At 44.3% G+C, this 17306-nt stretch overlaps 1 protein-coding gene and 1 gene segment (V, D, J or C); both read right to left on the reverse strand.

Moving 5' to 3' along the window:
- Positions 1 to 6688, reverse strand: part of LOC115389296 (Ig kappa chain V-III region MOPC 63-like) — a 55346-nt gene extending 48658 nt beyond the window's left edge. The window contains 2 exon segments of the V gene segment in view: positions 6233 to 6529; positions 6637 to 6688. Coding sequence covers positions 6233 to 6529; positions 6637 to 6688 — 349 coding nt within the window.
- Positions 6689 to 9155: 2467 nt separating this feature from the next.
- Positions 9156 to 16443, reverse strand: LOC115387933 (piggyBac transposable element-derived protein 3-like). Its single transcript, XM_030090841.1, has 3 exons — positions 16438 to 16443; positions 10137 to 11080; positions 9156 to 10029 (listed from the first exon to the last, which is right to left on the reverse strand). The coding sequence occupies exons 1-3, from the start codon at positions 16441 to 16443 to the stop codon at positions 9156 to 9158; spliced, it is 1824 nt and encodes a 607-aa protein (XP_029946701.1).
- Between the last annotated feature and the right edge of the window lie 863 nt (positions 16444 to 17306).

The following is a 17306-nucleotide window of genomic DNA, read 5'->3' on the forward strand; positions in this document are numbered from 1 at the left end:
CCATATAATGGCAGCGGGCAGGGCACCGACACGCAGCCATTACAGACGCTCTTTTCTTTTATGTTTGTTGTGGGGTGGTAGATACATGTAAATTTATTAACTCAGCATCACTTAGCGCTATTGGGAAGTCTGTAAACCGGCTAGATTGAGCAACTCTCCGGGAACTCTGAAGTGATGATGTCATCACACTGCGCCGTGGCGCACATTCATTCTGTTTGTTTACATGGAAGTAGCGTCTCTGCTCTGTAGTCAGACCACGGCATCTCGATCGGCTTTTTTAGACAGAGTTTATTTTCAGCTGGTTGTAACTTTGGTATAATGGTTCGAGTGTGCATATCTCCTTGTTGTGAAAGTAAAATGACAAGCTGGACGTCATTGAGCTCACAGGCTCCCACTTCGTGACCGGGATTTATTGAAGCTATGGCTAATAGCGCTCAACATGGACTCCAGCATCAAAGTTCAAACTTTACGACGTTTGGATTATCGGGTGTGTAGTGCCCACTTCACATCGGAGGACTTCTTCCCAGTTCAGGAAAGAAATGAAGGCCAGAAGATGCAGTGTGAATGAACCTCAAAAAGAATGCCATTCCAGCGACTGTCGGAGGAGGACAGTTCGAGGTAACGTGATGCTAATGCTATTCATTTTTTTCTTTACTAATGTCTAGAGGCTAGGATGTTTACTGTTTAGTTCATTTGAGCAACAACAAAGGATGATACAAGTATATCTGTCAATAACAAGAGTTGTACATAAACAGTAAAATATTCTGTACACTGTTGCTCAAAAGGAGTAGGAACAAGTTTATAACACTCGAGCCAACTCTAGACATTAGTAAAGAAAAATGAGTAAATGTTGTTGTTACGAATGTGAAATAAGGTCCAGATTGTAAAAACGACTGTTCCCCTTTAAGCCTGGTCCATGCTTCACATGTTTGCGTCCGCTTTGGAGCATATGTGCATGTGCCCTACATCTTGGGCTCAGCTGTGCGTGTTCCACGCATGTGCACTGATCCATGCATCCTCGAGAAGCTTTTCCGGCACTCCAGACTGTTTAACTGCTCCTTCATTACCAATTATTTATATAAAAGGAAGCACACACATTGTGAGTATATTATCATTTAGTTTATCTAGCCTTTTTTTCTGTTTTCTGAATTGCGTGGGTGGCACCCCAGCGATTCGATACTTTCATTTCTGTCAACAGACCTTCTCATTCCTCCCGACAGAGTCTGCTCTCTCCGTCCACAAGTTTTTCGCTCACTGGGTGTATTTGTAGACGGAGCTACAGCCTGATAGCTTCGCACAGTCACTTTTCAAAGTTAGCTTCCATTATGGTTGGTTTTGCTGTGGCGCTCTGGCGCATGCGTATACCGGCATGACCGGCATGTACGCACAACGAGGTCACAAAATTTGGGCTGCGTGTAGGCGCGGATCCACCCCAGTGGACAGGAATTCATGGCGATTTTTACGTCACAGGGACCAATGTGCAACATGCACTCTTGAGGACATGTGAAGCATGGACCAGGCTTTACAAAGCTGTGTGGACTTTCTGTGCCTTCTTCCTGCTTTTGTGTGCATTCTTGAAGAAACAAAAGTTCTTTTCCACTCATCACTTATATATAATTTGATAATTATTCAAGTTTGTGCTGTTTCATGTTGTATTTGACCTTAAAGGCCGCCACACACGACAGGATTTTTTCAATCTTCCCCGATTCAGACACCACACACTACAAGACAACAGAGGACCGATCGCACCCAATCTTCCTCTCCTGATCATCTAGTGTGTGGTGTCGCTCTGGAGCAGACCACACACTAGCAGATTCTTCAGCCGAGAATCGGCTCCTCACTCCTCCAAATCTCGCGTCGTCCAACGTGACTGAGAACTCATTCATTCATTCAGTTCATTCATTCACATCGGTATCGCTCTGTCAGCCCCCCGCGCACGAGCACAGACTGTCAGCGCTTTGTCAGAAAATTTAAATGTTCCAGTATAGAAGTGGGAAACAGTTTCAGATCATTTTCTTATCATTTACCCTCCACATTTGATAATAATTCCACTTTTTAATCTCTGTGTGTGTGTGTGTTTTTTTCTGACTTTTGAGTTCCGAGTGGAGCAGTAGAATAAAGTTATTAGCAGTCCGTGTCAAATAAAGGATGCTTTTTTAAATCACCAAATGTCTTAAATCATTCTTTTTGTCCACATATTTGATTGTTTAAATCAGAATAAAAACATGTTGAGCTTTGATTAGGAAAAGTTTCATTATACGTCCACTCTGTCTCTGAAGGCACGGAGTCAGCGGAAAGGTTTTTTTTGGGTTTTTTTTTTTTCCCCCATTCTTTCGTGATGGTTAATAATTGAGATGAATTAAAACATTGGGGTTATTGCAGGACTGGTGGAGATGAAGATGAATGCATCAAATTGGAGTTTGTTATCGCTCCTGGATTCCTCCATTCAGACCCACTTTCTCCAAGGCTGAGTTTAGGAGCTCTGGCTTGTCAGACGGATTGGTGCAGCATCTGCAGTGACGCAGTCATTGTATCGGTCAATCATGGTGATGACGGAGCTGAGCCGAAAGGCAAAGCTCTCGATTTACCGGTCAATCTATGTTCCCACACTCATCTATGGTCATGAGGTTTGGGTCATGACCGAAAGGACAAGATCCTGGATACAAGCGGCTGAAATGAGCTTCCTCCGTAGGGTGGCTGGATGCTCCCTTAGGGATAGGATGAGGAGCTCAGTCACCAGGGAGGAGCTCGGAGTAGAGCCGCTACTCCTCCATGTTGAGAGGAGCCAGCAGAGGTGGCTCAGGCACCTCTTTAGGATGCCTCCTGGACGCCTCCATGGGGAGGTGTTCCGGGACAGCCCCGGGGATGACCTCGGACACGCTGGAGAGACTATAGGCTCTAATTTAACGGCGCAACTTGGCGTTGATCACCGGCGGAGGCAGTGCTTTCCTAGTTTCGACAGGTGCAGAAGAGGGTTTCTGACCGGTCTGCTGCACTTGCGCCGAGATGGGCGTGGCCGCGCACCAGGGGGAGGGGTCGACAATCAGCTGGGCGCAGTGAGAGTTTAGTGCAGAAGGTGTGAGCAGGCTGGGGAGCTGATGATCTGATGATAATTGGTCTAAGAAAACCTCAGAGGCAGGGTTTCAGCTTCAGTGTCATGAAAGACACACAAAATCGCTCAAGAAGCACATGATTGTTTTTATTATCTTCTTTAACACCAGAACATCCAAGACGGTCTGACAGACCGTTTGGGTTTTTAGAATTCAAATAAATCTGTTAGAATAATTCCCCTGTCCTCTAATTCTTTGAATTTTCCTAAATATTTGTCTTGTATTTTTTCTGAAGCAAATAAGGTCCTAACAATGACACACATAATATTACAAAGCATTTATACCTCCAGAGGCCAACAGCGTCTCACAGACCGCTGATAAAAAAGACGCACTTCACGGGGCTGTTTTTTTTTTTTTTTCTGCTATTGATTTGTTTTGGTTCATATGCGCGCATCTGAACAGGGGCTAGCTCTGACAGCAGACAATCAGACAGACGGCCAAAAATATCAACCAAATCCTAAAAGAAAGACAATAAAAACAGGCATAAATAAGAGATATAAAGTGGAAGAAGCTTTAGCAAATATACAGGGGGTAAGTGAGGGGGAATCGGATGGCAGAGACGTGTCGGACATCAGCGAGCTTGACTGGAGTGAAGAGGAGGAAAGTTCTGAATCAGAGTCAGAACAGCCGCGGGCCAAACAGCGAAACAAATGTAATCCTGCCCCAAAAATGCCGGATCGACCTCCAGCTGCTGTACAGTCCAGCGTAGAACCTGCAGTGGCGCATGAAGCGCTCATGCGTCACCTCCAGGTACAGAGAATTACTGTAGGCTACTGTCAGTTTACAACTAAATAATAATAACATAAAATGGAGTAAAAAAAATAAAAATAAACTAATGTAATAAATCTCAACACAACAGTGAAAACGATATTGACAGCAGGGGCACTGGCCCAGCGTCTCCAGAGGTGCCAAATACAGATTCGGGTAAAATATTATATCCTCCATCAAAGTACAGCAAACCATGTATTTTTCGTTTCCAAAAATTAATTTTAGAACGAACATATTTTCTGAATAAATACCTTTGTCCTGTCGAGGCTGCAGTCCCAGAATCAAATGAGCAGGGTGAGGACAGGACCGTGTGGGGGGGTGTCCGTCCTGGTGCGCAGCCAGGGAGACTTATTTTACTAACTTTAATATGTTCTTGATTATTATTGACGGTTAATAATACAACTGTTTTGTGTGTGTTGGCATATGTGTGCTTGTGTATCAGGGAAACGAGTGCTCGGAGTGTGAGTGAGAGGTACGCTGCGCAAATGCGCACTGTTAAAAGTTCAATAAATTTTAAAACCTGATTTGAGGCATTAATAGAGCAGATATGAGGCATTAAAAGTTTTGCTGATCGTCTTGACTTAATATTTTGTTTCTTTATCTTAATTTCTAATGCATTAGATTACAGAAAAGCAACCTGTTGGTGTGCTCCTGCGCAAAAACACTGCATATGTATGACGGTCTGGCTGACCATAGCGGCCTTTGGAGGGGGTGTAAGAATGCTGGCAACACGTGAAGCAGAGCGGAGGACGGAGCAGATAGCAGGTGTCGCCACCATTCTCTCATAATTGATTATCCTTCCTCTGGGATGGCCGGAATGCCATGTGTGTGATAGGAATTATAGGGAATCATTTCAGAGGACACTGATCTGGATGACAGCTGAACCAGCAGTCCTAAACTCACCCAGCTGCGCTGTGCAGCTGAGTGATAGGAGCACAGACACCTGTAATTCTTTGTGCTTTCCCAAATGTATCTTTAAGAGTTATGATGCACACAAATAAAAACAGATTTTCCCTTTCCCTACAAAGTCTTTATGTAGCCTCTAAATGCAGGGTGTCTGCATTTCTATTTCATTTGTCTGGCTCCCCAAGCTCTTCAAGAGATTATTTATTTCAAAATACAGTCATATACATTGTTGCTCCACTATGGTTTAGTATTGAGGCCAGGAAATAAAATGTATTTCATCATGTTAATATAGCAGTGTCCTTCGCTGCAGTGCATTTGAAAAAAAGGAGAGGTGTTCATTTGATTGGTCAAATTATGCTCAGCTGGGTTAAACCCACTTTCTCTCCTCCCTCTTGCGCCACCTGCGCCGGTGGGCGGGATGGAGGCGTGACTGCGCCTGGTTCACGAAATTAGGACAATTTTCTGGACACGCCCCGTTGACTTTATCCGCCGGCACACTTTACGCTCCGCTGACAGCGGGCGGACTCGGCGGAGTCTACGAAGTTAGAGCCCTAAGTCTCTCGGCTTGCCAGGGAAGGCCTTGGGATCCTCCCGGAAGAGCTGGAGGAAGTGTCTGGGGACAAGGAAGTCTGGGCATCTCTCCTTAGACTGCTGCAACCGTGACCCGGTCCTGGATAAGCGGTGGAAAATTGATGGATGGATGGACAGTGCATTGCTATGTATTGCGAAATGACAAATAAAGGAAGTCATAGTCTAAGTCATAGTCTAAGTCCAAGACATCTGATTTATTGTAAAGATGCAGAAACAAGTTTAAGTCAAAGATGACAGTGAAGTTTCTGACCGATAGTTTGATGTTTGTGTCAGGGAGGACAAAGGCATTGTGTTTGGGAGTGGTGGGATTTGAGGGACCAAACAGGATGATTTCAGATTAAGATTAAATCTGACAACAGACACAGACCGTGAAAGTGGGGCCTCACGATCCTTCTGACTTTTTGGGTTTTAAGCAGGAGGTGTCAGAAAAGTTACCACAGGGATAACTGGCTTTTGGCGGCCAAGCGTTCATAGCGACGTCGCTTTTTGATCCTTTGATGTCGGCTCTTCCTATCATTGTGAAGCAGAATTCACCAAGCGTTGGATTGTTCACCCACTAATAGGGAACGTGAGCTGGGGTTAGACCGTCGTGAGACAGGTTAGATTTACCCTACTGATGATGTGTTGTTGCAATAGTAATCCTGCTCACTACCATGCAGCTCAATGATATGGGTGCCTTTATCCAAAAATGCTTTGAAGAAAGAACAATCACTTGGAACACATGCCAGTATGTACACAGTGTGGGCGCCAGATTGTGTGTTCAGTGAAGTGTATCAGTGAGCAGCAGTCAGTTCAATTTCTGTTCAGTCTGACTGAGGGAGGTTTTTGTACGACGGTTTTTCACTGTGTGAACACATCTTGACTGTTGATAGAATGATAACTCTGACAGTAATAAACTGCAGAATCTTCAACTTGAACTCCACTGATGGTCAGAGAGAAGTCAGACTTTGCTCCACTGCCTGAAAAACGACCTGGAGTATCTGATGCTAGAGTGTTGGTGTAGTAAATAAGGAGTTTAAGAGGTTGTCCATCTTTCTGTTGGTACCAGTGTAAATAGCTGGGGTTCTGACTGGTCCTACATATGATGGTGACGGTTTGTCCCACAGCAGAGCTGACTGCTGCAGACTGAGTCACTGTGAACTGGCCTCTGGACTCTGAGGAGACACAGACAGAAAGAGAAAGCAGCCTCATGGTTTTGTGGGCTTCATTTCAGAGGGACGGATGTTCATAGAGGAGAGGAGTTGGATTCTCTGGACTTTACCTGTGAAGCAGCAGCAGAGGAGAGTCCAGATGAGGACGCAGATCACACTCATGTTTGTGATGAGGAGGATTTCTCTGTCTTCTGTTGTCCTGAAGGACAGCTGTCAGTCATCCAGTCTTCAACTGTCAGGACTATAAACTCTCCCAGAGCACTGGAGCATGGTGCTGCTGATGCAAAGTGGCTCTCTATGGAAATGCTCTGACTGACTCCAGCAGGGACGTGGATCAGTTTCATCAATGAGTGTCACAGATTATCATCAACAAAACCTCTGCTTTCATCATGTTTACTTGCATTAAAGAAGACAATGGGTGCGTTTACATGCAGTCAATAACCCTTTCTTAACCAGAATATTAGCAATAACCCGGTTGCGCACAGCCATGTAAACACGTGCAAAAACCTGAATATGCTCATATTCTGGTTTTTAAAAACCTGAATATTACCCCTGGGTTACTCCTTTTCTAACCTGAATTTCTGGTCATATAAACGCGTATCGGAATATCCCGGTCGAAAGGGACATGGAATACTGCTCTGCGCATGTTCTACCCGCAAGGAATCTCGGTCATTTGAGTCCAGGAACTACTTGTGACACAGTTTAACTGCTACTAAGTAAATAAAATGTGCCAAAACGATCATTCAGTTCTTCTCTTTTACTGAAAAAAATGGTGCATCGCATTATTAAACATATTACCACGTCTCGCTGGCTTACTTTTTTTCTAACAACATGCAGAGAGAGCCTGCGGCGCCCTTCTTCCTCTGTGGTGTCTGTGTAAAATAAGGTTGAACATGCAAACAGCACACCTAGTGGCATAAAGTGCAAATGCAGTCATGGCGTCATCTGTGCTCCGCGGTTTGAAAGGGGATATCCCTGATCATGTAAACAGGAGTAACTCTGTCTGTTTAAGCATGTAAACGGGTTATTCCAAATGATTCAGAAACCGGAATATTGACCTTAACCTGAATATTGAGCGCATGTAAACGTAGTCACTGTCTTGCTTGTCAGATGGTTTAACTGAAACAAAAACCATTCTACTATGCACAACTATTATTTCACTGGGCTTTTGGAGAAATTGTGACAAACAAATGATGGACCCTTCGGTTCGTTAACAGAGCAGATGCCAAAGCACAGCCAGGGCACACTGGTGGCACCACTGCTGTGAAACTCAGCATGGGGTTCAGTATCAGCTGAATAATTTGTTTGGTGTAGCTAAATAATGTGTCCCAATTGCTGTCTAACAAGCCCTGCATCAGTTAACTAGTGTTGATTACATGTCGTTTAACATAGATATTTAGTCAGTCAGCCGTGCCTGAATTGACAGGGTGTGCCAGCACAGGAGAGCTGAGCCAAGGGTAAGGGGGCTAACATGACTTGTTCATGGACTTACCCGGATGGTGTACAGATCGCACAGGACTTAAATAATACTGAATGAATGATCGGGCTAGATGTAGGTCATATATTTTTCTTCCCTAATCGTACCCCATACCTTATTGTGCATGATTGTGTATTGTGCAATTTGGTACAAGGATAACGACTCGGCCTTGATTCACTGAATACAGATAATTATTGTACTGTGATACCTTGATTACCATTCATCAAGATGGCAAATACAGATCCAGGATGATCTAAATTCCAGACTGACTGGAGCAAGTGTTGTCTTTCCCAAAAGAACAATGGTGAAGAGCTCAAGTCACCACGTGCACAACAACCACAACAACATGATGGCTACACTATGATTGCGACATATATTCCCCTCTTTCACGCAATGAATGATATGCCTATTACTCTGGATCCAGCCAGACTTGATGATGGTGGTGGCATTGAAGAAACTCTAAGGAGGAACAAGGCGCAGTATCACCAAATTTGTCGCGTTATGTTCAACAACACTAAACTGGAGAGAGCCACAAAAAGAAGAACAGAGAGTGCTCAGCCAGTGGAATGCCAGACCAAGCTGTGTAGAACTAGCCTTAACCCTTTATTGGGCACTCATTGAAATACTTGGAAATTTAAAATTTCAACTCTAGAGTGTTATTGGGGGACATAAGAGGACATTTTTTCTTTTTTTGACTTTTTAAAAAAGTTTCAGATTCAGGCTGCAAATCAAAGTCAAAGAAGTTACCATATACGGTTCCTCGCCAGCCTGGGGTAAAAAATATTTCAAATAATATGTGAATAAATTATTGTAAAAAATACACTTGGAAAGATGAAGAGCATTTATTTCCAAATCATCAGGCAGACATATGTTTTACAGAACTTCTGACATTTGTGTCAAAATATCATACACACGATACAGTGCAAAAAGAACGGCAGTAAGTTACTGCAAAACCAAAAAATAGTGAGAGCAATTTCAAACTACTTATGTAAACATTTTCAGAAATACAAAAAAGTGCACTTTCCAAAGTTTCCACTTATCTCACAACTTGTAAACATCAAACTCAGCAACAGAAGAATGCAGTCATACAGAAACCTGCTTTCAAACAAGACGACTCTGATCACCTGTCAAAGTCAATTATGGTCCAGTCACCTAGGCAACTGCTTCATGGTACTTGATGAAGCAGTTGCGGTCAGCATTGAGGCACAGGTGGACCTTGCAGACCCTGCAGAGGATGTTTGACCTCAAGATGTGTCCCTTCTTGCTGCAGTGCTTGCAGGTCTGGCGGGTGGTGTGGAGAGGAGCATGGAAGAGGGACAGGTCAAACCGAACAAGATGATCCGGGGTGTGGCTGCGGTGTCCCTTCACAGGTTTAGGAACATCGACAGAGGTGCTTAGGCTTGCTTGAAATGCTGAGCTCCTTCGTGGGCGAGACATGACTGGCCTCCGGGTGCTGGCAGACCTGAAAACCTGGATCCTAAAGTTCTTCAGTGACAGGCCATCCACACCAAGAGCCTTGCAGTCTCGCTTGTAGATCACCCAGGCATTTGTGAGGCTGACATCAATTGCATATGCAAACAGCCGCATGTACCACCTCTTCGATTTCATGGGGCTGCGGTAGAGATGAACCAGCATGTCACTCTTGTCAATTCCTCCCATGCTGGAATTGTAGCTTTTGATGACAGCGGGGCAGCTCACTTCCTCCTTCTGCTTGGTCTCACTGCAGTAACGGTGGACTGAGGACATGGGCTCCACTCCAATATCTGTGGACAGCAGAGTGACAGTCTTGTTGTCCTTCCATCTGAGGGCCAGTATCCCATCATCACTGGTGACGTAGCTGTAGGTACCCCGAGGAACAGCCTTCTTCTCCATCTCCTTGATGGACTTGAGTGGGGGTTTCCCTATTCTGTTGTCCCTGGCTGTCCCTGTGTACCTGCAGTTCTTGTCCTTGAGGTACCGCACCAACTCCAGGCTGGTAAAGAAGTTGTCTGCAAAGATGGCCGTGGTGGTAGAGAGGGATATAGTACTAACCAGGACAGAGACTATCTGACTGGTGGCACCCAAGGTTTTTTGTATAGGCATGAGAGGAACACCATGAGCTTCCAATGTCGTCTTTCCCTGATACATTGATACAGCACCATGTCATGAATGAAGCCATCCTCAGAAGCTCTGGCAAACAGTTTGAATCCCCATTTGTCTGGCTTATTCTTGATGTACTGCCTTAGGTTTCCAGCTGTCTTGCCTTTGTAGGCAACCATGACTTCATCCACAGACTGCTTGGGGGTTTGTGGCTCCTTCCTGAAGACAGTATTCAGGAAGCTGAACAGTGGCCGGATCTTGAAGAATCTGTCAACAGTGCCAGGGATCTGAGTGTTGTCGTTGAAGTGGACAAGCCTCCTCATCAGCCTGAATCTCTTAGATGACATGAGATTTGCAACTTGAGGGACCCTGGTGTCCATTGCCCAGTAGTCATCGATTGAAGGCAGCTCAGCAATTCCCATGTAGATCAGGATAGCCAGAAAATTCAGCATCTCATCTTCAGTGGTGGTGAAAGTGGTGTTAACATCTTTCTGGGTTGCATATAAGTTGGTCTGGTACGTTATGTGCTTGATAACTTCGGGGCTGAAGTATCTGCTGAAGTACTCAAATGGAGTCCCAACGAAGTCAGGGGGAGAGTGCTGGTACTCAGGCAGAGGTGGGTTATTTAGGTCAACCATCTTCCAGGTGGTCAGTCTGGCTGTGGACTTTTTCTCTTGTGTGGGCCTCTTGGCCTGTGGTGCTGGCTGGTCGTCGTCTTCATGCCTGTTGCTGTTGTGGTCATGAAGATCGTCTTCATCGTCCTCATCCTCAAGCACCTCCACCGTAGGCCGCACGCACCTCCGCTTACCAGAGGGACCACTGTCACTCAGGTCTGAGGTGTCCAGGTCGTGGCTGGGTGGTATGAAGTCAGGGTCTTCAATGTCATTGTCTCCGCTGTCAGATTCCTCATCCTCACTGATAGCTGGGTGGGCTGGCACTACAACAGTCTGTGGCACAGAAAGCCTCCTCTTCCCATAGAAGTACTGAGCAGACAGGTGCTGCAAAATAATTTACATTTTTTTAAAAAAATTAAGAAAAAACCCACCAAAACATGTCATAAAAGTGTAATAAAAATGTCTGAACTTCATGAACTAGTCCTAAATCATAGATATTTAACTATTATTGGCTTCAAAATCTCTATGAAAAGTTTACATTTTTCACTCGAACACTGTATAAGCTTATACAATTGTGTGGAAACACCCATTGCACTATTGAGTACTGTTTTCTTAAATTATAATTCATTATTAGTGAAAAAATACATTAGCATGGTTTGCAATATGTTATTGGGCGTATGTCTATAAATAGACTTGCCAGCACTTGCCCTAGTTTTATGTGAGCAGGGCATATGATCAAATATGGGGTCTCATTTTTTCACATGAAAATTTCATTACATTCTAGAAATCCAACACAAATGACACCTATGTTAACATTCAGCTTAACTACTCAATAACATGCTGAGTGAGTTTCATTCACTTACCATTTCTAATTTTGATGCTAGAACCGTGGTTTGGGATTCAGCAGTGACCACAAGATGGCATATTTGGACTTCTGGAGAAATGGAGAATTTGAAAATGCACCGGCTCACTCGTGATTGGTCAGAGGCCACGTGACTGTGCTGTGATGTAGCCTGATCTTCCCTGATTGGCAGGATGAAGTCACATGATTCTGCCCCTCCTTTGAGAGATGAGGGGGTGCCATTTTTAAAGCCTGTGGAAGTTACCATATATGGTTCCTTGCCCGATAAAGTTAAAGGCCAAATGTGTTTCATTTGTGACAAAGAAGCTCCATCCTCTGAACTCACAAGACAGGTTATGACTATCATTCTCAATAAGGGAAAACTTCTTGCAAGACTCAGCAGTGGAGATGCTATTACACAGGAGTGGGAATGTATATATATATATATGTGTATATATATATATATGTATATATATATATATATATATATATATATATATATATATATATATATATATATATATATATATACGAGGGGGTATCCAAAAGTTCCCGTAATGTGATTGTAACTTTTTATTTCTGACATTTCAAAATAAAACACCACTGTCACCTTCAAAATAATCTCCATCCGCATTAATGCAGCGCTACAGCCATGTCTCCCACTTCACGAATGTGTCGTGACACCCGTGCGTAATTGTGTCATTCTGGGCCGGCTGCGATTTTTCTGTCACCTCCTCCACATCTGCAAACCGCTGTCCCTTCAGCTGCTTCTTCAACCTGGGGAACAAGAAAAAGTCACTCGAGGCTACATCTGGCGAATAAGGCGGATGGGGGAGGAGATTCATCTCATTCTTCGCCAGAAACTGCGTGACGCGCAGCGCCATGTCCGCTGGCACACTGTGGTGGTGGATCAACTGGGCTCCACTCCGCCACTACGCTCTGCTTCCTCCTCACATCCTCACGGAGCGTCTGTGGACTTCCATGTAGTAGTCCTGATTTACAGTTTGACCTGGAGGGACAAACTCAATGTGGACGATACCGCAGTGAAAAAGCGGCTCAGCATCGTTTACACGGCTGAGCGGACCTGACGCGCCGACATCTGGCCCTTCTCAAACCGCCCGAACCACTCATGGACCTGATTCTTCCCCAGAGCATCATGCTTGTAGGCTTGCTGCAGAAAGCTGAGTGTTTCTGCTGCTGTTTTTTACCAGCAAAAAGCAGAATTTAATGTTTGCGCGCTGCTCTGGCTTTCCAGTTAATGTTGCCATTTTGGAAAAAGCGCAGACCGCTGCTGCACTCTGTTATACTATAAATAGCGCCTGACAGGCGTCAGTGTCACTCTGGGAGCTCAGCTTTTTCACAGATATGCATAAAGCTTACCTGCAGCACATCTGACGGCCAGAAGTCGAAACTCATTATTATTAGTATTTTATGACCAAATTCCGGGAACTTTTGGGTACCCCCTCGTATATATATATATATATATATATATATATATATATATATATATATATATATATATATATATATATACATTCCCACAGTGGTGGGCCATCAGGGCCTGCAAAGCCTTCTCTGCTGGCCTAAGAATTATCTGAATTACAGACTGATGTAAATTATATTTTGTCCATAAATAATTAATAAATGATTCCAAACGGTATGTTCCAGTTCCTTTCATAGTTTTCCCATGGTTGCGCTGCTTCCAGACATGTTTTTTTCATGTTAAATCATTTAACCAATCAGATTTAAGGCATCATCTGTTGCTAGTGTCAAAGAAATCTGCCTGAGGCCTTCGCTATCTGTTCCTGATGGCGCAGTGAAGTAAAGTGAAGCGTCAAACAGACAGTTGCTTCAACCAATCAGACAGTTGCTTCAACCAATCAGACAGTTGCTTCAACCAATCAGACAGTTGCTTCAACCAATCAGATTTCGAGTTGGCGACTCAGCGCCTTCTCGCTTCTAACAACAGCAGATCCAGGCCCACCGATTTACATTCACCAAGAGATACAGTAGGGGGCGGTATGCACCTAAGTTGTTGGTCGCCTACCTCAATTATTCCAAAGAAGAAGAAGAAGAAGACCTGAAGAGAAATAAAACCCACGCCAGAAATACCACAGGGCAAGGTTGACTTTCAGCCCTGGCTTTATCGAACTGAAACGCACAGATAATCTATATGACAGAGCAGTTGAACTCTTTTTGAGGAAGGAAAGGAGGATGTATTTTGTTTTCAAATAATCGGGATTTTGGTGAGTAAAATGTTCCTCTTTTCCTAAATAATATTGCTGTTTTATTAAGTTGTTGATGCTCATTGTATGTGCACAGATGTAGTAGGAGACTTGTGCACTTCAGCAAAGGCATTTATTCTGGCTGCACAAGTATCTATCTGCTGTGCAACAACTCTTTATATGCATATCTGCATAATAAGATTTTATTTGTAGACAAGATAGTTACTGAGAGGTGGATTGGTTCAGGCGGATCTGTTCTGAAGGTCTTAATGTGAAATGCACGGTCCGCCACTGCATTCCCAATACGATATATCACATGTGACAAAGAACAACACATAACCATAGCACTTATAATTAACAGAGAGACTAACAAAAAAATCGGTAGCTAACACCAGGACTGACATAACCCGAACAGATTATTATTATTATGATTTTTTTTTTTGTAAAATAAACACTACAAAATCAGCTACTACTACTACAAGGGTATGACAAAGGGCACCTTGCTTTTTTTTTTGTTTTGTGTTTTTTCCCCCCCTTCCCTACAACAGATCACTATTAGTCTAACCCACCACAGGAAAACAATTTAACTAATTCCACAAGTAGAATGTGAAGAGTGATTAAAGATCAGCGTGATCATGCAAATGTTATCGTGATAGTGATAGTGTTAATGCATATATGACCTCTGACCCCTACAAAGGCCAGAAGCAGGCCAGAGAGGCCCTCAGGGCCCAGATAGCCGGCGGCCATCCCCTCCCACAGATCCAATCCCCTCCCCCAGGCAGACACCCACGCTCTGGTCCAGAAGAGGGCAGAGGAACGCCTCGGCCGGGAGCCCTGGCGGCCCCGCAGCCCGGGCCCCAGGAAGCCAGGGGAGGGCAGAGCCGAGAGCCCAGGGCCCAAGAGCCCAAGAGCCGACCCCCCTCACCCAGGGAGAGGGCCATGACCATACCTAGAAGAGCCGGCCCACACGGGCGGTCACCCGCCCCAGGCCGGTACACCCCCCAGTGCTCCAGCTTTTCCGGCAAAAATTTCGGCAGAGGACACTGATCAAAAATGTCTATATGTTTGACCAATTCCAATTCATTTCCATCGGGGTGCAAAGACTGGAGGCCGCAGTGTTTGGTGTTAATGCCGATTTAGCGAGCGCGAGACGTCGACGGCAATAGCAGGGAGTGAAGCACTAACGGCGATGGCTTTAATTATTATCATTATTATTATTACTTTTCTTTGTCCCACGAGAATGCATTTTTGATCCCCTGAACATAGATGAATGTGGGTTTTTTGGTATTGACGCGACCGGCCCGGCAAAAAATTTCCTAAAATTTATACCTCCACAGTGACAGATCAACACTGGCTCAACAGCGCCACCTACAATCAGACCCCTATGGCCCACAGAGTGGGCATATTTTGACGTAGGAACACGAAATTCACGCCAGTGACAGAGCATGAGGGGACAAACAGAAAACTCTCTTGGCTAAAATCTGTGGGACCAACAGGAAGGCGGCCATCTTGGATACAAAATTCGCCACCATTTCGCTTTTCATTTTTCAAATGAACTGAACTCTTACTTCCTTTCTTCCAAATGAGCCCAAACTTGGCACACTGCATCTGGACACATTGACTTTCAATAATCAGCCAGCTTTTTTTGATACGTCGCTCGGTCTCCTCACAGCACGCCGTTTAAAAACGCCTTAATTTCCTGTTATTTCGACAGCCCCTCACGAGCTCAGACATTGTCCTAGAACACTCATATTACAGTCAGTTATGTGCCATAATGGTCCTCATGTAATGCATCATAAAGTTTAATACAACTCAACGCTATAGCGCCCCCTACCATAGACCTAAAATATTAACATTCTTCCACAGTAACCAAACTGTGCAGTAACATTCTATGCCTGAAGACAAGCAAAAAATTATATTACCATTTTGATGCATTTATAACCATTGGCCAGCAGGGGTGCAAAGACCCCCCAAAAAAATACATAAAAGTTTCTTACAAGCACATACTTTGTCCGACTGTCTTGAAATTTTGATCAATTATACACAACATGATGCTGATTATATTGATGGTAAATGGTAAATGGACTACACTTTTTACACTGTATTGACAGAGCCCAAAGCGCTTTGCACTGCAATATCACATTCACCCATTCACACTCACATTCACACAGCGGTGGAGGCGCCTGCCATGCTAGGCGCTCAGTCCATCCACTGGGATGGGATGGGAATGATGTATGAATGACTGTGATAGATGCTACAGCACCACCTATGGGAGTGTGCAAAGATTACAATGCAATTAAAAAAAAATACTTTTACCAATCTTTTTCATATTTGACAGAAAATTCCTTTGTGGCCTCCTGATCAGAAAAGTCAATAATCTCTTTCCTATAGCTTCCATGGTTTTGACTCCAGAGGCTTCTCTGAAACCCATTCATTGTCTATGTGGAAATGTCGTTTGGCTTCCAATTATTCAAATGAACTGAACTCCTAGGTGTTTGGACCAAATGAGTCCGAACTCAGCATGCTGTATCTCGACACATTGACTTTCAATAATCAGCCAGCTTTTTTTGATCCGTCACTCAGTCTCCCCATAACAAGCCCTCAAAAATGCCTTGTTTTCCTGCCACACCAGTCCACTCTGGGCTGCCTGAACTGCACCCCCCTTCTCCTCTTACCCCCATCCTCAATCTCCTCACTTTGACATACACACTTCAAACTCTGTACTAAATTCTGGCAGAGGACACTGATCAAAAATGTCTATAATGTCTTTGACCAGTTCCAATTCATTTCCATCAGGGGCGCAAAGACCCTAACGAAATATACATAAAAATTCCCTACACTCACATACTTGGTCCGACTGATTTGACTTTTTGATCGCTTATATAGGGCATGATGCTGTTTACATTGATATATGAATGACTGTGATAAGTGCTACAGCGCCACCTATGGGAGCTCACAGACAGACCTGATAGATTATGACTCCATAAATTCATGTGATTTTTGTGCATGATTGACTGACAGCAAATACGAGGGGGTACCGGAAAGTTTCCGGACTCTGGTCATAAAATACTAATAATAACGAGTTTCGACTTCTGGCCGTCAGATGTGTTGCAGGTAAGCTTCGTGCGCATCTGTGAAAAAGCTGAGCTTCCAGAGTTACACTGACGCCTGTCAGGCGCTATTTATAGCAACAGAGTGCAGCCGCGTCTTCGATTTTTTCCAAAATGGCGACGTTGACTGGGAAGCCAGAGCAGCGCAAACATTAAATTCTGCTTTTTGCTGGGAAAAAACAGCAGCAAAAACACTCACCGTGTTGCAGCAAGCCTACAAGGATGATGCTCTGGGGAAGAATCAGGTCCATGAGAGGTTCGGGTGGTTTAAAAAGGGCCAGATGTCGGCGCGTCAGGTCCGCTCAGCCGTGAAAACAATGCTGAGCTGCTTCTTGGCTGTCCAGGGTATCGTCCACAGCGAGTTTGTCCCTCCAGGTCAGACTGTAAATCAGGACTACTACATGGAAGTCCTCAGACGCTCCGTGAGGATGTGA

This window comes from Salarias fasciatus, chromosome 5, assembly GCF_902148845.1.
Source record: "Salarias fasciatus chromosome 5, fSalaFa1.1, whole genome shotgun sequence".
Taxonomy (NCBI): domain Eukaryota; kingdom Metazoa; phylum Chordata; class Actinopteri; order Blenniiformes; family Blenniidae; genus Salarias; species Salarias fasciatus.